The sequence below is a fragment of the Salmo trutta genome, chromosome 13, assembly GCF_901001165.1.
Source record: "Salmo trutta chromosome 13, fSalTru1.1, whole genome shotgun sequence".
NCBI classification, from domain to species: domain Eukaryota; kingdom Metazoa; phylum Chordata; class Actinopteri; order Salmoniformes; family Salmonidae; genus Salmo; species Salmo trutta.
Genome location: NC_042969.1, coordinates 74,506,141 through 74,529,040, shown reverse-complemented (window position 1 = coordinate 74,529,040; position 22,900 = coordinate 74,506,141). Strand labels below are relative to the sequence as shown.

At 47.2% G+C, this 22,900-nt stretch overlaps 1 protein-coding gene across 1 annotated transcript in view; it reads left to right on the top strand.

Annotated features, from left to right (window-relative positions):
• Positions 1–22,900, top strand: part of LOC115206524 (long-chain-fatty-acid--CoA ligase 3) — a gene marked incomplete in the record, with an annotated part of 43,121 nt that overhangs the window by 3,379 nt on the left and 16,842 nt on the right. The window contains 7 exon segments of the mRNA XM_029773617.1: positions 955–1,559; positions 2,928–3,105; positions 8,639–8,748; positions 17,817–17,955; positions 20,494–20,644; positions 22,067–22,190; positions 22,310–22,366. Coding sequence (XP_029629477.1) covers positions 1,188–1,559; positions 2,928–3,105; positions 8,639–8,748; positions 17,817–17,955; positions 20,494–20,644; positions 22,067–22,190; positions 22,310–22,366 — 1,131 coding nt within the window.

The window sequence follows — 22,900 nt, the reverse complement described above, 5'->3', positions numbered from 1 at the left end:
TCTCTTTAGTCTCTCTCTCTCCCTCTCTTTAGTCTCTCTCTCTCCCTCTCTTTCTCTGTCTCTCTCTCTCTGTATCTCTATCACTCTCTCTCTGTCTCTCTATCACTCTCTTTCTCTGTCTCTCTCTGTCTGTCTCTCTCTCTCTCTCTCTCTCTCTGTCTCTCTCTCTCTCTCTCTCTCTCTCTCTCTCTCTCTCTCTCTCTCTCCCCCTGTCATCTGGCATTGCATCGTGGGTTGTAATGGGTACATGGGGGTAAAAGACGCATGTTCCTTAGGCCTTTCTCTCACACATAACCCAACCCTCTCCCTTCACTCTCGCTCCATCTCTTTCCCTTCCCTCTCATGCTGTCACACTTTCTCCCTTTCTATCTCTATTTCCTGTCATAGTCAGTCTGCTGTCTGTCTGTCTGTCTGTCTGTCTGTCTGTCTGTCTGTCTGTCTGTCTGTCTGTCTGTCTGTCTGTCTGTCTGTCTGTCTGTCTGTCTGTCTGTCTGTCTGTCTGTGCTGTCTGTCTGTGTCTATGCCTTGATGGTTAGTGATAGAGAGAGCATGCTGTACAGTGCTGTGTGGGAGATGGGGTTAGATAGGGAGCTCTGAGCTCCAGCATTCTGGCTGGCTGCAGGGGGACAGTGAGTGAGTGAAGAGCATTCAGGCAGAGCTGTAGCCTACAGCACACAGCTGTCTGTCTTATTATGTAGGCCAAGCCATCATGCTATGCATTACTATTGGTGGATGCTTGAGAAACCCCCACTAAAACATGAGAAGAATCCATTAAAACCTATTATCTTAGAGTATGGAGTCTGCTGACTGTTGGGTTAAAAAGCTTAGATGCTGTCAAAGGAATTGTAGCTAACGCACTGATGTTATTATACATGTATAACATACGATAGACGTTATAAATAGCATATTCTCGTACAATGTTGGAATGTTGTTTTTTTGTCGTCTCTTGTCTAGGCGTAAGGTGCTGCTGCCATTGTCATCACACGAAAGAGCAGAAGAAGAAGGACCAGGAAATGAATAACTTCCCCCGTCAGTGGTAGCAGGATTACGACCCATCATTCTCTCTCCTACCATTCACATCTCAGGGTTAGAGGAGCTGTCTCAGTGATAAACTACCTGCTCAGAGCATAAGCCTTGCAACCCACCCCCACCCCCCCTCCCCACTCACTCACACACACCCAGTCAGGATGAAGCTGAAAGAGGATCTGAACCCAGTGCTGCTGCTGCTCTTCCAGGTGACGGTGTGGCTGTACTCTGTCCTAGCCTTCCTCCCCTCCTACCTCTTCAGCTCTGTGTCAGAATCAGACGCAGGCCTCGGCTCAGAACAGGAGCGGGCTCAGAGACTCAAGGCCCGGTCTGTGACGGGTCGCCCCGCGGGGCCCTACAGGGCCATGGGCGCCACGAAGAGGCTGGTGTCGTCCCTGCACCCCGGGGTGGACACACTGGATAAGGTGTTTGAGGACGCATCCAGAAGGTTCCCTGACAGAGACTGCCTAGGCACCAGAGAGGTAGTCATGGAGGAGGATGAGAGGCAGAGCAACGGAAAGTTCTTCAAGAAGGTTAGGACAGGAAGGACAGCGTGAGGACTTTTTGTTGGGCAAGAAACTCAGGTGTGTTTTCTGTTTGCAGTGAAAACACAAGACCTTGTTCTGCCAAGTCAGTCTAGCCAAAACAGGAGAGAACAGTCACTCATACAAAACACACCTCTCTTGCCCAACAGAAAGGCCTCACGTCACCTCACACAGCTCACCAACATACAGAATATAGGCCAATCTAAAACACTGTCGCTGTGTGTGTGTGTGACTTGCAACACTTTTAATTACACAGCAATCCTCAGGCTAATCCCACTAGTCTAATCACAGTGCTGTTGAAACTCATGTTGCTGTAATAAAACAATGGAGTGTGCTTGGCCACCTCTTGACTTCCTAAACAATGAGACTTACAGTGAAAAACACGTTGAATAAATGTATTTAAATGTTCTCATTGTTTCACTGACACTGTGTGAATGTGCGTTAGCCTGGCCTGTGCCAGGTCTGGGTGTGTGCAGTACCACTGTTATACCAGTAGAGGACAGTATCACCACTGTTTATTATGAGTGTTGTGATTCAAATTCCAAAAGTTAAAAAGCACACAACCTCAAGCTGTAAGCTTTACTGTGGATAAAACAAACACTGTGAACTATTCTGCCCTCCTGCATCTCTAAACACTGTGAACTATTCCTCCCTCCTGCATCCCTCCCTCGCATAAAACAAACACTGTGAACTATTCTTCCCTCCTGCATCTCTCCCACGCATAAAACAAACACTGTGAACTATTCTTCCCTCCTGCATCTCTCCCTCGCATAAAACAAACACTGAACTATTCTCCCCTCCTGCATCCCTTCCTCACATAAAACAAACACTGTGAACTATTCTTCCCTCCTGCATCTCTCCCTCGCATAAAACAACCACTGTGAACTATTCTGCCCTCCTGCATCTCTCCCTCGCATAAAACAAACACTGTGAACTATTCTGCTCTCCTGCATCTCTCCCTCACATAAAACAAACACTGTGAACTATTCTGCCCTCCTGCATCTCTCCCTCGCATAAAACAAACACTGTGAACTATTCTGCCCTCCTGCATCTCTCCCTCGCATAAAACAAACACTGTGAACTATTCTGCCCTCCTGCATCTCTCCCTCGCATAAAACAAACACTGTGAACTATTCTGCCTTCCTGCATCTCTCCCTCGCATTCTGTTTCCCTAAAACTCTTTCCAAATCTCTGTTTCTCTGTGTGTCTCTACTATTTTCCACCTCTCTGCTTTTCCCCACTGGTACTTCTCGCTCTTTCTCGTTCTCTCTATTTTTCTCTGTGTCTCTCTTTCTTTCTCTTTCCCTCCCTCCCTCCCTCTCTGACATCCTGTGTGCTCTCTGTGCCCCCTTGTAGGTGATCCTTGGGCAGTACCGCTGGCTGTCCTATGCTGAGACCCATAGGGCAGCAACCTGCTTTGGCATTGGTCTGGCAGCGCTTGGCCAGAGGGCCCACAACAATATTGCCATCTTCTGTGAGACCAGGGCCGAGTGGGTAATAGCCGCACAGGCCTGCTTCATGCAAAACTTCCCCTGTGAGTGTCCACATGCACACACCCCAAGTCTGGTTCATGTACAACCTCCCCTGTGAGTACTCTCCATACACAGGCTTGACTGCGTAGTGAGAGCCTCTCCATAGGCTCTCTATTCATCCATTTCTCAGCCTTCCTCCTCTCTCCATAGGCTCTCTATTCATCCATCTCTCAGCCTTCCTCCTCTCTCCATAGGCTCTCTATTCATCCATCTCTCAGCCTTCCTCCTCTCTCCATAGGCTCTCTATTCATCCATCTCTCAGCCTTCCTCCTCTCTCCATAGGCTCTCTATTCATCCATCTCTCAGCCTTCCTCCTCTCTCCATAGGCTCTCTATTCATCCATCTCTCAGCCTTCCTCCTCTCTCCATAGGCTCTCTATTCATCCATCTCTCAGCCTTCCTCCTCTCTCCATAGGCTCTCTATTCATCCATCTCTCAGCCTTCCTCCTCTCTCCATAGGCTCTCTATTCATCCATCTCTCAGCCTTCCTCCTCTCTCCATAGGCTCTCTATTCATCCATCTCTCAGCCTTCCTCCTCTCTCCATAGGTTCTCTATTCATCCATCTCTCAGCCTTCCTCCTCCACCTCTTCTTTCTTCTTTGTTCACTCTGTGTTTTTGTATTGTCAAGTTGAGTCTGACTCAACCTGATTGGTTGGCCTTGCCAGGAATTTGTTTGTGTTTGTTTCTTGGTTCTAAACCTCAGAAGGAATAGGATGGTTGCAGAGTATGAGCTATTCAATCACCTCATAATTGTATAAATGTTTTATAAAAGAAGAGAGGAGAGAGTGTATGTGTGAATGTGACAGGACCTGACAGTGTGTTAGTATCTCACGGATGGAGGTGTCACACCCTGTGTCCTCACACACACAACAGGAAGTCTCAGCCGTCCATGACGCATGGCAGTGATGTCACTGGCCCTGTCCCATAAGCCCTTTCTCTGTCAGCCTGCCCTGGGTCGGGTGACCTCCCCTCTCTCCCTCCTCTTTTTGTCCTGTCAGAGCGGGGTTATGAGTGTGGATTTTGGCCAGGGTGTCTGGACCCTTGCAAGCTTCTGGTGTAACCCCTTCACAGCCCTGCATGAGCAGAATCTTCATCTGATTGGATAGAGTCCATGTTGAGCCCACTGATGGTGGGTGGGGATGTCATCTGAGTTGGACATGGCTGGTGAGCTGTGTAGACACAGACAGAGAGCACTTACCCCTCACTTTCTCCTCTACTGCCTGTGAATGATGGGGAGCCTGGACCTGGGGTAGCCTGGACCTGGGGGAGCCGGGATCTGGGGGAGCCTGGACCTGGGGTAGCCTGGACCTGGGGGAGCCTGGACCTGGGGTAGCCTGGACCTGGGGTAGCCTGGACCTGGGGTAGCCTGGACCTGGGGGAGCCGGGACCTGGGGGAGCCGGGATCTGGGGGAGCCTGGACCTGGGGTAGCCTGGACCTGGGGGAGCCTGGACCTGGGGTAGCCTGGACCTGGGGTAGCCTGGACCTGGGGTAGCCTGGACCTGGGGTAGCCTGGACCTGGGGGAACAGGACCTGGGGGAGCCGGGACCTGGGGGAGCCGGGACCTGGGGTAGCCTGGACCTGGGGTAGCCTGGACCTGGGGGAACGGGACCTGGGGTAGCCTGGACCTGGGGGAACGGGACCTGGGGTAGCCTGGACCTGGGGGAGCCGGGACCTGGGGTAGCCTGGACCTGGGGGAACGGGACCTGGGGTAGCCTGGACCTGGGGGAACGGGACCTGGGGTAGCCTGGACCTGGGGGAGCCGGGACCTGGGGTAGCCTGGACCTGGGGGAACGGGACCTGGGGGAACGGGACCTGGGGTAGCCTGGAACTGGGGGAACGGGACCTGGGGTAGCCTGGACCTGGGGGAGCCGGGACCTGGGGTAGCCTGGACCTGGGGGAACGGGACCTGGGGTAGCCTGGACCTGCGGGAACGGGACCTGGGGTAGCCTGGACCTGGGGGAGCCGGGACCTGGGGTAGCCTGGACCTGGGGGAACGGGACCTGGGGGAGCCGGGACCTGGGGGAGCCGGGACCTGGGGGAGCCGGGACCTGGGGGAGCCTGGATCTGGGGGAGCCGGGACCTGGGGTAGCCTGGACCTGGGGGAGCCGGGACCTGGGGGAGCCGGGACCTGGGGGAGCCTGGACACGGGTCCCATTGAGTCCTACTGTCAGAGTCCTAACTCAGAGTAGATAGGCATGTGTACAAATTCCACTGCCTTTACTCTGCTTCATATGAGTTTGTCATCTGTCTGGCCCACAGTATTCCAAGAACCTAAAAGTCCAACTGCTATCAAGAAAGGCAGATGTACAACACACTTATCTAGCCAGAGAAACAGACAGGGGCTGGTCATGTTTTTCTGTAGAAGACAAGTATGTATGTCTGTGTGGAGGAGTGTAAAAAAGTACCCAATTGTCATACTGTAGTAAAAATAAAGATACCTTAATAGAAAATGACTCGAGTAAAAGTGAAAGTCATCCAGTAAAATACTACTTGAGTAAAAGTCTAAAAGTATTTAGTTTTAAATATACTTAAGTATAAAAGTAAATGTAATTGCTAAAATATACTTACAGTTGAAGTTGGAGGTTTACATACACCTTAGCCAAATACATTTAAACTCAGTTTTTCCCAATTCCTGACATTTAATCCTAGCAAAAATTCCCTGTTTTAGGTCAGTTAGGATCACCACTTTATTTGAAGAATGTGAAATGTCAGAATAACAGTAGAGAGAATGATTTATTTATGCTTTTATTTATTTCATCACATTCCCAGTGGGTCAGACGTTTACATACACTCAATTTGTATTTGGTAGCATTGCCTTCAAATTGTTTAACTTGGGTCAAATGTTTCGGGTAGCCTTCCACAAGCTTCCCACAATAAGTTGGATGAATTTTGGCCCATTCTTCCTGACAGCTGGTGTAACTGAGTTAGGTTTGTAGGCCTCCTTGCTCACACACACTTTTTCAGTTCTGCCCACAAAATTTCTATAGGATTGAGGTCAGGGCTTTGTGATGGCCATGCCAATACCTTGACTTTGTTGTCCTTAAGCCATTTTGCCACAACTTTGGAAGTATGTTTGGGGTCATTGTCCATTTGGAAGACCCATTTGCAACCAAGCTTTAACTTCCTGACTGATCTTTGAGATGTTGCTTCAATATATCCACATAATTCTCCTCCTCATGATGCCATCTATTTTGTGAAGTGCACCAGTCCCTCCTGCAGCAAAGCACCCCCACAACATGATGCTGCCACCCCGGTGCTTCATGGTTGGGATGGTGTTCTTCGGCTTGCAAGCCTCCCCCTTTTTCCTCCAAACATAACGATGGTCATTATGGCCAAACAGTTCTATTTTTGTTTCATCAGACCAGAGGACATTTCTCCAAAAGTACGATCTTTGTCCCCATGTACAGTTGCAAAACGTAGTCTGTCTTTTTTATGGCGGTTTTGGAGCAGTGGCTTCTTCCTTGCTGAGCGGCCTTTCAGGTTATGTCGATATCGGACTCGTTTTACCTGGATATAGATACTTTTGTACCTGTTTCCTCCAGCATCTTCACAAGGTCTTTTGCTGTAGTTCTGGGATTGATTTGCACTTTTCGCACCAAAGTACGTTCATCTCTAGGAGACAGAATGCGTCTCCTTCCTGAGTGGTATGACGGCTGTGTGGTCCCATGGTGTTTATACTTGCGTACTATTGTTTGTACAGATGAACGTGGTACCTTCAGTCGTTTGGAAATTTCTCCCAAGGATGAACCAGACTTGTGGAGGTCTACAATATTTTTTACGAGGTCTTGGCTGATTTCTTTTGATTTTCCCATGATGTCAAGCAAAGAGGCACTGAGTTTGAAGGTAGGCCTTGAAATACATCCACAGGTACACCTCCAATTGACTGAAATGATGTCAATTAGCTTATCAGAAGCTTCTAAAGGCATGACATAATTTTCTGGAATTTTCCCAGCTATTCTTAGGCACAGTCAACTTAGTGTATGTAAACTTCTGACCCACTGGAATTGTGATACACTGAATTATAAATGAAATAATCTGTCTGTAAACAATTGTTGGAAAAATAACTTGTGTCATGCACAAAGTAGATGTCCTAACTGACTTGCCAAAACTATAGTTTGTTAACAAGAAATGTGTGGATTGGTTGAAAAACAAGTTTTAATGACTCCAACCTAAGTGTATGTAAACTTCCAACTTCAACTGAATGTATCAAAAGTAAAAGTATAAATAATTTCAAATTCCTTATATAAAGCAAACCAGACGACACCATTTTGAGGTTAACATTGTTTCTTGTTTTTTAAATTTACTGATAGCCAGGGGCACACTCCAACAGCCAGGGGCACACTCCAACAGCCAGGGGCACACTCCAACAGCCAGGGGCACACTCCAACAGCCAGGGGCACACTCCAACAGCCAGACATAATATACCAATGGAAGCAGATCAGAGGCAGTAGAGATGACCAGGAATGTTCTCTTGATAAGTGCGTGTGTCACAGCTGTCAGAAGGATTGGACCAAAGGGCAGCGTGTTGAGTGCTCATCTTCGTTTATTAGAGTAAAGTGAACACTTAAACAAAATATAACACAACGACATACGACAGTTCCGTAAGGTACACGGACTATACGAAAAACAACCACCCACAAACCCACAGGAAAAAACAGGCTGCCTAAGTATGGCTTCCAATCAGAGACAACGAAAGACACCTGCCTCTGATTGGAAACCATACTCGGCCACACATAGAAAAATTAAACATAGAAAATGACAACTAGAACAAACCCCTATGAAACAAACCAACCCCAAAACACACAAAAACAACACCCTCTGCCACGCCCTGACCATACTACAACGGCAAATGACCCTTTTTACTGGTCAGGACGTGACAGCGTGAATTGGACCATTTTAAGCATTCAAAATGTAATGAGTACTTTTGGGTGTCAGGGAAAATGTATGGAGTAAAAAGTACATTATTTTCTTTAGGAATGTAGTGAAGTAGAAGTAAAAGTTGTCAAAAATATAAATAGTAAAGTACAGATACCCCAAAAAACGACTTAAGTAGTACTTTAAAGTATTTTTACTTAAGTACTTCACAACACTGGTTTGGGGATTGGGGATGCTTGCACGTGTACACGTACACACTCACACACACTCACACACCCTCATCTCTGCACGTGCCCCTGGTCCCTGAAGTGAGTGATACCCATCTCAACCAGTCAGACATATAGTCATGTAATGTAGCCTGGGCCCAGCCCAGTTCAGTCTGGTTTAGCCCAGTCCCAGGCCCCTCACTCACGCCAGTGACAGAGCCAGAGCAGACATGATGCCATCGCTGCAGCGTTACACTAACACAGTGTGACATTACCACAGCCCTGAAGCAAACAGAATATACTAATCATGAGGGCTTTACCATGTGGCCTCACTCCCAAACAGGACCAGAAATACACCCCTTAGATCTAACTCTATCCATACGACATCTTATCATCAGCAGTATTATCTGATGATACCTCATTGGTCTTACCTTGTGTGTGTGTGTGTTGCAGTGGTCACTCTGTACTCTACCCTGGGGGGTCCGGCCATCACTCACGGTCTGAACGAGACAGAGGTCAGTCACATCATAACCAGCAGAGAGCTACTGGAGACCAGACTCAAGGTGAGAGAACACATGCACATCTGAAAATGTGTAGATATGATATTAGGAGGTATAGGAAGAAATCAAGAAGGGGCAGGAAGAGTGGGAAAGAGGAGTTTATGTGTGGGAGAGAGAGGAGAGGTAAATATGATGAACGTTGTGGATCTGGGGTCTGTACTATACCCACTGTTATCAGTGTGAGATGCCGAGTAGGGCCAGAGAGACACAGACCTACACGCTGGGTTAGAGACAGACCAACACACTGGGTTAGAGACAGACCAACACACTGGGTCAGAGACAGACCAACACACTGGGTTAGAGACAGACCAACACACTGGGTTAGAGACTCAGACCAACACACTGGGTTAGAGACACAGACCAACACACTGGGTCAGAGACAGACCAACACACTGGGTTATAGACAGACCAACACACTGGGTTAGAGACAGACCAACACACTGGGTTAGAGACAGACCTACACACTGGGTTAGAGACAGACCAACACACTGGCTTAGAGACAGACCAACACACTGGGTTAGAGACACAGACCAACACACTGGGTCAGAGACAGACCAACACACTGGGTTAGAGACAGACCAACACACTAGGTTAGAGACAGACCAACACACTGGGTTAGAGACAGACCAACACACTGGGTTAGAGACAGACCAACACACTGGGTTAGAGACAGACCAACACACTGGGTTAGAGACACAGACCAACACACTGGGTCAGAGACAGACCAACACACTGGGTTAGAGACAGACCAACACACTAGGTTAGAGACAGACCAACACACTGGGTTAGAGACAGACCAACACACTGGGTTAGAGACAAACCAACACACTGGGTTAGAGACAGACCAACACACTGGGTTAGAGACAGACCAACACACTGGGTTAGAGACAGACCAACACACTGGGTTAGAGACACAGACCAACACACTGGGTTAGAGACACAGACCAACACACTGGGTTAGAGACACAGACCAACACATTGGGTTATAGACAGACCAACACACTGGGTTATAGACAGACCAACACACTGGGTTAGAGACACAGACCAACACACTGGGTTAGAGACAGACCAACACACTGGGTTAGAGACAGACCAACACACTGGGTTAGAGACAGACCAACACACTGGGTTAGAGACACAGACCAACACACTGGGTTAGAGACACAGACCAACACATTGGGTTATAGACAGACCAACACACTGGGTTAGAGACACAGACCAACACACTGGGTTAGAGACACAGACCAACACACTGGGTTAGAGACACAGACCAACACATTGGGTTATAGACAGACCAACACACTGGGTTATAGACAGACCAACACACTGGGTAAGAGACACAGACCAACACACTGGGTTAGAGACACAGACCAACACACTGGGTTAGAGACAGACCAACACACTGGGTTAGAGACACAGACCAACACACTGGGTTAGAGACACAGACTAACACACTGGGTTAGAGACCGACCAACACACTGGGTTATAGACACAGACCAACACACTGGGTTAGAGACACAGACCAACACACTGGGTTAGAGACAGACCAACACACTGAGTTAGAAACACAGACCAACACACTGGGTTAGAGACACAGACCAACACACTGGGTTAGAGACACAGACCAACACAATGGGTTAGAGACACAGACCAACACACTGGGTCATAGACAGACCAACACACTGGGTTAGAGACAATGACAAACACACTGGGTTATAGACACAGACCAACACACTGGGTTAGAGACAGACCAACACACTGGGTTATAGACACAGACCAACACACTGGGTTAGAGACACAGACCAACACACTGGGTTAGAGACAGACCAACACACTGGGTTAGAGACACAGACCAACACACTGGGTTAGAGACACAGACCAACACACTGGGTTAGAGACAGACCAACACACTGGGTTATAGACAGACCAACACACTGGGTTAGAGACACAGACCAACACACTGGGTCAAAGACAGACCAACACACTGGGTTAGAGACAGACCAACACACTGGGTTAGAGACAAACCAACACACTGGGTTAGAGACAGACCAACACACTGGGTTAGAGACACAGACCAACACACTGGGTTATAGACAGACCAACACACTGGGTTAGAGACAGACCAACACACTGGGTTAGAGACACAGACCAACACATTGGGTTATAGACAGACCAACACACTGGGTTAGAGACACAGACCAACACACTGGGTTAGAGACACAGACCAACACACTGGGTTAGAGACACAGACCAACACATTGGGTTATAGACAGACCAATACACTGGGTTATAGACAGACCAACACACTGGGTTAGAGACACAGAACAACACACTGGGTTAGAGACAGACCAACACACTGGGTTAGAGACAGACCAATACACTGGGTTAGAGACAGACCAACACACTGGGTTAGAGACACAGACCAACACACTGGGTTAGAGACACAGACCAACACATTGGGTTATAGACAGACTAACACACTGGGTTAGAGACACAGACCAACACACTGGGTTAGAGACACAGACCAACAGACTGGGTTAGAGACACAGACCAACACATTGGGTTATAGACAGACCAACACACTGGGTTATAGACAGACCAACACACTGGGTTAGAGACACAGACCAACACACTGGGTTAGAGACACAGACCAACACACTGGGTTAGAGACAGACCAACACACTGGGTTAGAGACACAGACCAACACACTGGGTTAGAGACACAGACCAACACACTGGGTTAGAGACCGACCAACACACTGGGTTATAGACACAGACCAACACACTGGGTTAGAGACACTGACCAACACACTGGGTTAGAGACAGACCAACACACTGGGTTAGAGACAGTCCAACACACTGGGTTAGAGACACAGACCAACACACTGGGTTAGAGACACAGACCAACACACTGGGTTAGAGACACAGACCAACACACTGGGTTAGAGACACAGACCAACACACTGGGTTAGAGACACAGACCAACACATTGGGTTATAGACAGACCAATACACTGGGTTATAGACAGACCAACACACTGGGTTAGAGACACAGAACAACACACTGGGTTAGAGACAGACCAACACACTGGGTTAGAGACAGACCAATACACTGGGTTAGAGACAGACCAACACACTGGGTTAGAGACACAGACCAACACACTGGGTTAGAGACACAGACCAACACATTGGGTTATAGACAGACTAACACACTGGGTTAGAGACACAGACCAACACACTGGGTTAGAGACACAGACCAACAGACTGGGTTAGAGACACAGACCAACACATTGGGTTATAGACAGACCAACACACTGGGTTATAGACAGACCAACACACTGGGTTAGAGACACAGACCAACACACTGGGTTAGAGACACAGACCAACACACTGGGTTAGAGACAGACCAACACACTGGGTTAGAGACACAGACCAACACACTGGGTTAGAGACACAGACCAACACACTGGGTTAGAGACCGACCAACACACTGGGTTATAGACACAGACCAACACACTGGGTTAGAGACACTGACCAACACACTGGGTTAGAGACAGACCAACACACTGGGTTAGAGACAGTCCAACACACTGGGTTAGAGACACAGACCAACACACTGGGTTAGAGACACAGACCAACACACTGGGTTAGAGACACAGACCAACACACTGGGTCATAGACAGACCAACACACTGGGTTAGAGACAATGACAAACACACTGGGTTATAGACACAGACCAACACACTGGGTTAGAGACAGACCAACACACTGGGTTATAGACACAGACCAACACACTGGGTTAGAGACACAGACCAACACACTGGGTTAGAGACACAGACCAACACACTGGGTTAGAGACACAGACCAACACACTGGGTTATAGACACAAACCAACACACTGGGTTAGAGACACAGACCAACACACTGGGTTAGAGACACAGACCAACACACTGGGTTATAGACACAGACTAACACACCGGGTTAGAGACTCAGACCAACACACTGGGTTATAGACACAGACTAACACACTGGGTTATAGACACAGACTAACACACTGGGTTAGAGACTCAGACCAACACACTGGGTTATAGACACAGACTAACACACTGGGTTAGAGACAGTCCAACACACTGGGTTAGAGACACAGACCAACACATTAGGTTATAGACAGACCAATACACTGGGTTATAGACAGACCAACACACTGGGTTAGAGACACAGACCAACACACTGGGTTAGAGACAGACCAACACACTGGGTTAGAGACAGACCAATACACTGGGTTAGAGACAGACCAACACACTGGGTTAGAGACACAGACCAACACACTGGGTTAGAGACACAGACCAACACATTGGGTTATAGACAGACTAACACACTGGGTTAGAGACACAGACCAACACACTGGGTTAGAGACACAGACCAACAGACTGGGTTAGAGACACAGACCAACACATTGGGTTATAGACAGACCAACACACTGGGTTATAGACAGACCAACACACTGGGTTAGAGACACAGACCAACACACTGGGTTAGAGACACAGACCAACACACTGGGTTAGAGACAGACCAACACACTGGGTTAGAGACACAGACCAACACACTGGGTTAGAGACACAGACCAACACACTGGGTTAGAGACCGACCAACACACTGGGTTATAGACACAGACCAACACACTGGGTTAGAGACACAGACCAACACACTGGGTTAGAGACAGTCCAACACACTGGGTTAGAGACACAGACCAACACACTGGGTTAGAGACACAGACCAACACACTGGGTTAGAGACACAGACCAACACACTGGGTCATAGACAGACCAACACACTGGGTTAGAGACAATGACAAACACACTGGGTTATAGACACAGACCAACACACTGGGTTAGAGACAGACCAACACACTGGGTTATAGACACAGACCAACACACTGGGTTAGAGACACAGACCAACACACTGGGTTAGAGACACAGACCAACACACTGGGTTAGAGACACAGACCAACACACTGGGTTATAGACACAAACCAACACACTGGGTTAGAGACACAGACCAACACACTGGGTTAGAGACACAGACCAACACACTGGGTTAGAGACAGACCAACACATTGGGTTATAGACAGACCAACACACTGGGTTAGAGACATAGAACAACACACTGGGTTAGAGACACAGACCAACACACTGGGTTATAGACACAGACCAACACACTGGGTCAGAGACACAGACCAACACACTGGGTTAGAGACATAGAACAACACACTGGGTTAGAGACACAGACCAACACACTGGGTTAGAGACACAGACCAACACACTGGGTTAGAGACACAGACCAACACATTGGGTTATAGACAGACCAACACACTGGGTTATAGACAGACCAACACACTGGGTTAGAGACACAGACCAACACACTGGGTTAGAGACACAGACCAACACACTGGGTTAGAGACAGACCAACACACTGGGTTAGAGACACAGACCAAAACACTGGGTTAGAGACACAGACCAACACACTGGGTTAGAGACACAGACCAACACACTGGGTTATAGACAGACTAACACACTGGGTTAGAGACACAGACCAACACACTGGGTTAGAGACACAGACCAACAGACTGGGTTAGAGACACAGACCAACACATTGGGTTATAGACAGACCAACACACTGGGTTATAGACAGACCAACACACTGGGTTAGAGACACAGACCAACACACTGGGTTAGAGACACAGACCAACACACTGGGTTAGAGACAGACCAACACACTGGGTTAGAGACACAGACCAACACACTGGGTTAGAGACACAGACCAACACACTGGGTTAGAGACCGACCAACACACTGGGTTATAGACACAGACCAACACACTGGGTTAGAGACACAGACCAACACACTGGGGTTAGAGACAGTCCAACACACTGGGTTAGAGACACAGACCAACACACTGGGTTAGAGACACAGACCAACACACTGGGTTAGAGGACACAGACCAACACACTGGGTCATAGACAGACCAACACACTGGGTTAGAGACACTGACAAACACACTGGGTTATAGACACAGACCAACACACTGGGTTAGAGACAGACCAACACACTGGGTTATAGACACAGAACCAACACACTGGGTTAGAGACACAGACCAACACACTGGGTTAGAGACACAGACCAACACACTGGGTTAGAGACACAGACCAACACACTGGGTTATAGACACAAACCAACACACTGGGTTAGAGACACAGACCAACACACTGGGTTAGAGACACAGACCAACACACTGGGTTAGAGACAGACCAACACATTGGGTTATAGACAGACCAACACACTGGGTTAGAGACATAGAACAACACACTGGGTTAGAGACACAGACCAACACACTGGGTTATAGACACAGACCAACACACTGGGTCAGAGACACAGACCAACACACTGGGTTAGAGACATAGAACAACACACTGGGTTAGAGACACAGACCAACACACTGGGTTAGAGACACAGACCAACACACTGGGTTAGAGACACAGACCAACACATTGGGTTATAGACAGACCAACACACTGGGTTATAGACAGACCAACACACTGGGTTAGAGACACAGACCAACACACTGGGTTAGAGACACAGACCAACACACTGGGTTAGAGACAGACCAACACACTGGGTTATAGTCACAGACCAACACACTGGGTTAGAGACACAGACCAACACACTGGGTTAGAGACAGTCCAACACACTGGGTTAGAGACACAGACCAACACACTGGGTTAGAGACACAGACCAACACACTGGGTTAGAGACACAGACCAACACACTGGGTCATAGACAGACCAACACACTGGGTTAGAGACAATGACAAACACACTGGGTTATAGACACAGACCAACACACTGGGTTAGAGACAGACCAACACACTGGGTTATAGACACAGACCAACACACTGGGTTAGAGACACAGACCAACACACTGGGTTAGAGACACAGACCAACACACTGGGTTAGAGACACAGACCAACACACTGGGTTATAGACACAAACCAACACACTGGGTTAGAGACACAGACCAACACACTGGGTTAGAGACACAGACCAACACATTGGGTTATAGACAGACCAACACACTGGGTTATAGACAGACCAACACACTGGGTTAGAGACAGACCAACACACTGGGTTAGAGACACAGACCAAAACACTGGGTTAGAGACACAGACCAACACACTGGGTTAGAGACACAGACCAACACACTGGGTCATAGACAGACCAACACACTGGGTTAGAGACAATGACAAACACACTGGGTTATAGACACAGACCAACACACTGGGTTAGAGACAGACCAACACACTGGGTTATAGACACAGACCAACACACTTGGTTAGAGACACAGACCAACACACTGGGTTAGAGACACAGACCAACACACTGGGTTAGAGACACAGACCAACACACTGGGTTATAGACACAGACCAACACACTGGGTTAGAGACACAGACCAACACACTGGGTTAGAGACACAGACCAACACACTGGGTTATAGACACAGACCAACACACTGGGTTAGAGACAGACCAACACACTGGGTTAGAGACATAGAACAACACACTGGGTTAGAGACACTGACCAACACACTCGGTTATAGAGACAGACCAACACACTGGGTCAGAGACACAGACCAACACACTGGGTTTGAGACATAGGACAACACACTGGGTTAGAGACACAGACCAACACACTGGGTTAGAGACACAGACCAACACACTGGGTTAGAGACACAGACCAACACACTGGGTTATAGACAGACCAACACACTGGGTTAGAGACACAGACCAACACACTGGGTTAGAGACTCAAACTAACACAGTGGGTTATAGACACAGACTTACACACTGGGTTAGAGACTCAGACCAACACACTGGGTTAGAGACACAGACCAACACACTTGGTTAGAGACACAGACTAACACACTGGGTTAGAGACTCAGACCAACACACTGGGTTTTAGACACAGACTAACACACTGGGTTAGAGACTCAGACCAACACACTGGGTTAGAGACACAGACTAACACACTGGGTTATAGACACAGACTAACACACTGGGTTAGAGACTCAGACCAACACACTGGGTTATAGACACAGACTAACACACTGGGTTAGAGACACAGACTAACACACTGGGTTATAGACTCAGACCAACACACTGGGTTAGAGACTCAGACCAACACACTGGGTTATAGACACAGACTAACACACTGGGTTAGAGACTCAGACCAACACACTGGGTTATAGACACAGACCAACACATTGGGTTAGAGACAGACCAACACACTGGGTTAGAGACAGACCAACACACTGGGTTAGAGACAGACCAACACACTGGGTTATAGACAGACCAACACACTGGGTTAGAGACAGACCAACACACTGGGTTAGAGACAGACCAACACACTGGGTTAGAGACACAGACCAACACACTGGGTTAGAGACTCAGACCAACACACTGGGTTATAGACTCAGACCAACACACTGGGTTATAGACACAGACCAACACGCTGGGTTAGAGACACAGACTAACACACTGGGTTATAGACACAGACCAACACACTGGGTTATAGACTCAGACCAACACACTGGGTTAGAGACACAGACCAACACACTGGGTTAGAGACAGACCAACACACTGGGTTGTAGGCAGACATACAGTCCGTACTCCCTCCTGAGGAGAGATACAATGAACAGAGCCAGTAAAGAAATATGTATCTGTCAAAACATAAAAGAGTTGTCTCACGTGTTTAGGTTGTCCAAACCTACGGAAGTAGAACGATGTACAAAGTGCATGTGTTTATTTTGCATGTCCACGTGTACAGAAATGTCAAGCCTTTGAAAACATACTTGAAAAGGAACACGTAAACAGAACCACTGTTTGTAACCAGGAGCCAGTCTGCAACCAGAATGAATCAGCCAACCCCTGTCAGTGTGCCTTATCCCTGTCTTGACCAATCATTTGATGGTTACAGTATAGCTGTCTTAAAGACTTCTTTGTGTTTCCTGGTTGAGTTTAGTTCATCCTGCTGGAGGTGCCCAGGCTGCAGCACATCATTGTGGTGGACAGCACGCCCACCAAGTGGCCCGGTTACCCACGAGGCATCAGTGTCCACAACATGGCCACTGTTCAGGAGCTGGGGACCAAGCCTGAAAATGGTAAACACGTGTGTGTGTGTGTGTGTGCGTGTGTGCGTGCGTGTGGACTCAGTATTTCACAATCATTTCGCTACACCCACAATAACATCTGTTAAATATGTGTATGTGACCAATAACATCTGCTAAATATGTGTATGTGACCAATAACATCTGTTAAATATGTGGATGTGACCAATAACATCTGCTAAATATGTGGATGTGACCAATGACATCTGCTAAATATGTGTATGTGACCAATAAAATGTTCTTTTCTTTTCTTTTAACAGCATTACACTGAAATGTACAAATATGTGTAACATAGTTATAGCACTCATTTGCTAGTTTGTGGTAAGTCAATTTTCTTAACAAGTCTGTAGTCACTACTCAGTGCAGATTCATCATTCCTTACAGTATCTCCTATCTCCTAGATACTGTAGTCTCAGAGATAGTCCTATTTCCCTTTCTCTTCTATCTCCCTTTCCCTTTCTCTCCTATTTCCTTTTCTCTTCTATCTCCCTTTCCCTTTCTTTCCTATTTCCCTTTCACTACTATCTCCCTTTCCCTTTCTTTCCTATTTCCCTTTCTCTCCTATTTCCCTTTCTCTACTATCTCCCTTTCCCTTTCTTTCCTATTTCCCTTATTCTTCTATCTCCCTTTCCCTTTCTCTCCTATTTCCCTTTCTCTTCTATCTCCCTTTCCCTTTCTTTCCTATTTCCCTTTCTCTTCTATCTCCCTTTCCCTTTCTTTCCTATTTCCCTTTCTCTTCTATCTCCCTTTCCCTTTCTTCCCTATTTCCCTTTCTCTTCTATCTCCCTTTCCCTTTCTCTCCTATTTCCCTTTCTCTTCTATCTCCCTTTCCCTTTCTTTCCTATTTCCCTTTCTCTTCTATCTCCCTTTCCCTTTCTCTCCTATCTCCCTTTCTCTCCTATTTCCATTTCTCTCCTATCTCCATTTCTCTCCTATCTCCCTTTCTCTCCTATCTTCCTTTCTCTACTATCTCTCTTTCTCTCCTATTTTCTCCTTCCTTCCCTCCCTCTATCTTTCCATCCCTCCCTTTCTCCAGCTGGTCTCTAGTGCTGCACTGCTTGACCCATAACAAGTAGAGTTGGTACTGTGAAGTGTAGGTTTGTGTGTGTGTGTGTGTGTGTGTGTGTGTGTGTGTGTGTGTGTGTGTGTGTGTGTGTGTGTGTGTGTGTGTGTGTGTGTGTGTGTGTGTATGTGTGTGTGTGTGTGTGTTGCAGTGGTCACTCTGCTGAAATAGCCCCCCCACACATCTATCCTCCTCCTCTCCTCCCTGTATCTCTGGGTCCATGTTCATGTCAGAACAAGGCTCCTCCTCTCCTCCCTGTATCTCTGGGTCCATGTTCATGTCAGAACAAGGCTCCTCCTCTCCTCCCTGTATCTCTGGGTCCATGTTCATGTCAGAACAAGGCTCCTCCTCTCGCTATCTCTTTTGCTCCCTTCTTTCTCTCTCTGTCTTGCGTGTCTTCTGTTTTGGTTGTTTTTTCTGCACCCGCTGGTGACGTCTTGGAAATATTTATACCCCCCTAGTCCTAAAACAACAATCGAAAACACGTCTTAATTTTCCACATGAGGACAACAGAAAAAACTGTTTACTGTTGTTTCTTTTATAATCTAGAACAGGGATTATTTTAAACAATTCCGCTTGTGACCCAAATCATCCTCCAGCAACCCAAATTAAAAAGAATACTGTGTGATTGTAGATGTAATCTTAAAACACACCTCTCATGTGCCCAGGGCCTACTTTGGGTCCCGACCCATCGTTTAAGAAACCTACATGATCTAGAATCATCTCACTCCTTTCCACATGGTCAGAATCCACATTGAATGACATAATATAACTTCAGAGTGGCTTTTTGGCAAGCCTAGACAAGACGAACATGTCTTGGAGAACTTAAGCCCAAACATTTGGGCTGTCGGGGAGGAGATGCTTTACTTCAATTGAACAGATGACAGACAGTTAACACAGCCAAAACTCAGAGGAGAGAGCCGAGGAGCCATAGGGAGGGAGAGATAGGCATAGAGAGGGATAGAGGCAGAGAGCAGAAAGAGAGAGAGAGGTAGATGGTGTTATTGGCAGTAACACAGCTCTTAGACATACCGTATCTTGAGTGCCAAGAGGCTGAAGGACGTTTACTAAATGGTGACATTGTGTTTAATGTGTTTCAATGTTTCACCTGACTGATGTTCCTCTCCCTCTTCATTCCATTAGGAATGTTCCATTCTTCTTCTCCTTTAGATATTCATCATCATGGGTGTTTTATTCCACTTCCTCTACCCCAATCTTGTTTAACGACACCCATATCTTCCCAGGACCTTTGCCTACAGACTTCACATCCCAGACTATATATCCTAACAAGCCTCCTCCATTTATTGTCCTGACCTGCACCATATCTTCTGATCTCCCATGAACTCCCTTTTCCTACAATATGCTGAATATTTACAAAAACATGCTTTCATGCCATGCCATTAACTAATTTGTTTCCTGTGTGTGCTGTGTGTTGTGTGTTGTGTGTGTGCGTGTGTGTGTGTGTATAGTGTCTCGTGGGCGTAAACAACCCATGCCCTCTGACATCGCTGTCATCATGTATACCAGCGGCTCCACTGGCGTACCCAAGGGAGTTATGATCTCCCATAGCAACATCATTGCTGGCATCACTGGCATGGCAGAAAGGATACCCAACCTGGGGTAGGTACCACAAACCTGTCCAACTTATACCCTCCTGGCCTTTACATACCATCACCTTCCTCCAGTACCAAACTACTATCCACATTTCCTAATAAGCAGAATTTTCCTGAATCATGGAATACCACTTTGAAGAAGTTTTACAGTCCAGGCTGGCTTCCAAAGTGTACCTTCTCCAGGAAGATGAAATGTTTACATAGCCCTTTTTCAGCTGGAGCTGTCTTAGAGGAAGATCCCATCATGTCCTGTCTATGCTCTTGGACTGATCTCAGCTGTCATAGTAGGTCCCATTTCAACGCTGAATTAAAGAAAACACTCAAAGTGATCTATGAGGACAACTTCCTGATTGGGGCCTTGGTGTCAACTGAGCACGTGCAGAAGCGTGTGTTTAAGGCTGTGCTTCGTGTTCTTAAAAAAACGAACTTTCTCTGGAGAACAGGATTGGGGGAAGAGAGGGAAGAGAGAGAGGGGGTCAGATCGTTACCCTCCAGAGAGCAAAAGCATGTTGATCTGGCCCAGAAGGACATTTACTGCAGTGCTTTGTGAATTTTGTTGTTTAATTGTGTAAACCTTTCTTATGCATATAGTTTTGTCATGCAAAGTTTATTGAAAGACGATCGTGTACTGTTGGACTATTGTGTCACGACTTCCGCCGAAGTCGGTGCCTCTCCTTGTTCGGGCAGCGTTCGGCGGTCGACGTCACCGGCCTTCTAGCCATTTTCCATTTGTTTTGTCTTTGTTTTACACACCTGATTTCAATTCCCCAATTATATGTTCATTATTTAACCCTCTGTTATCCCCATGGTTTTTGTGCATGTTTGTTTTATGTATTTCGGTCCTTTTGTGTGGGCTTGGTATTTACTACATGGAATGTATATTATTGTCACGATTCCCACCGACGGTGGCGCCCCCTCCTGCTCGGGTGGCGCTCGGCGGTCATCGTCACCGGCCTATTAGCTGCCACTGATTCCCTTTTTTGGTTTTCCCTTTTTTTGGTTTTGTGCACCTGTGTTTAGTGTGGTTAATTAGCGGGGCTATTTATGTTAGCTGGTCCGCTTCCGTGTTGTGCGGGATTATTTCTATGTTGACGGTTCATGTTCGTGTCGGCGCTATTTTACGCCGTGTGTACTTTCTCCCCTGTGTTTGGGAATATTTTGTTTCAGTAGTGAGTCTACATTAAATACGCCACTACCCTGTGCTCGCTGCTTCCTGTGCCTCATTCCTTCACCACGACTGCCAATCCGTTACAATTATTGAGTAAAGTTACTTTTTTTACTCATCTCTGCTGTCCTGCGCCGGACTCCTCTGCACCAGCTACACCCAGATTGTTTAATATTGTCTGTCTGTCTGTCTGTCTGTCTGTCTGTCTGTCTGTCTGTCCGTATGCTAGAATAATAAGGAGTTTTTTATATTGTTCTGTGGCAGTGAGAATGACACCTACATCGGGTACCTCCCCCTGGCCCATGTGTTGGAGCTGAGTGCAGAGCTGGTGTGTGTGGCTCACGGCTGCAGGATCGGCTACTCCTCCCCCCAGACGCTAGCAGACCAGGTGAGGTGGTCCCCTCTGCTCTGTACATGTTTGGACTGTACATTACTACACACATATATAAAAGGTGAATACATGTGTAAAGTAACTGTCTCTTTACTGTATCCTTTCTCTCACACCAGTCGACAAAGATTAAAAAAGGCAGCAAAGGAGACACCAGTGTTCTGCAGCCTACTCTATTGGCAGCTGTGCCGGTAAGACACATACAGTACTGTACATTTAACATTGGCAGCTGTGCCAGTAAAACATAAATACAGTACTGTACATTTAACATTGGCAGCTGTGCCAGTAAAACATAAATACAGTACTGTACATTTAACATTGGCAGCTGTGCCAGTAAAACATAAATACAGTACTGTACATTTAACATTGGCAGCTGTGCCAGTAAAACATAAATACAGTACAGTACATTTAACATTAGCAGCTGTGCCAGTAAAACATAAATACAGTACTATACATTTAACATTGGCAGCTGTGCCAGTAAAACATAAATACAGTACAGTACATTTAACATTGGCAGCTGTGCCAGTAAACATAAATACAGTACTGTACATCATTGCTTTCCAGACACAGACTAAGATCAGTACTCCTGATCTAGTACTGACAGTTTCCTCTCCCCATCTCTTTCTCTCCCCCTCCCTCTCTCTCTCTCTTTCTCTCCCCCCCCCTCTCTCTCTTTCTCTCCCCCTCCCTCTCTCTTTCTCTCCCCTCCC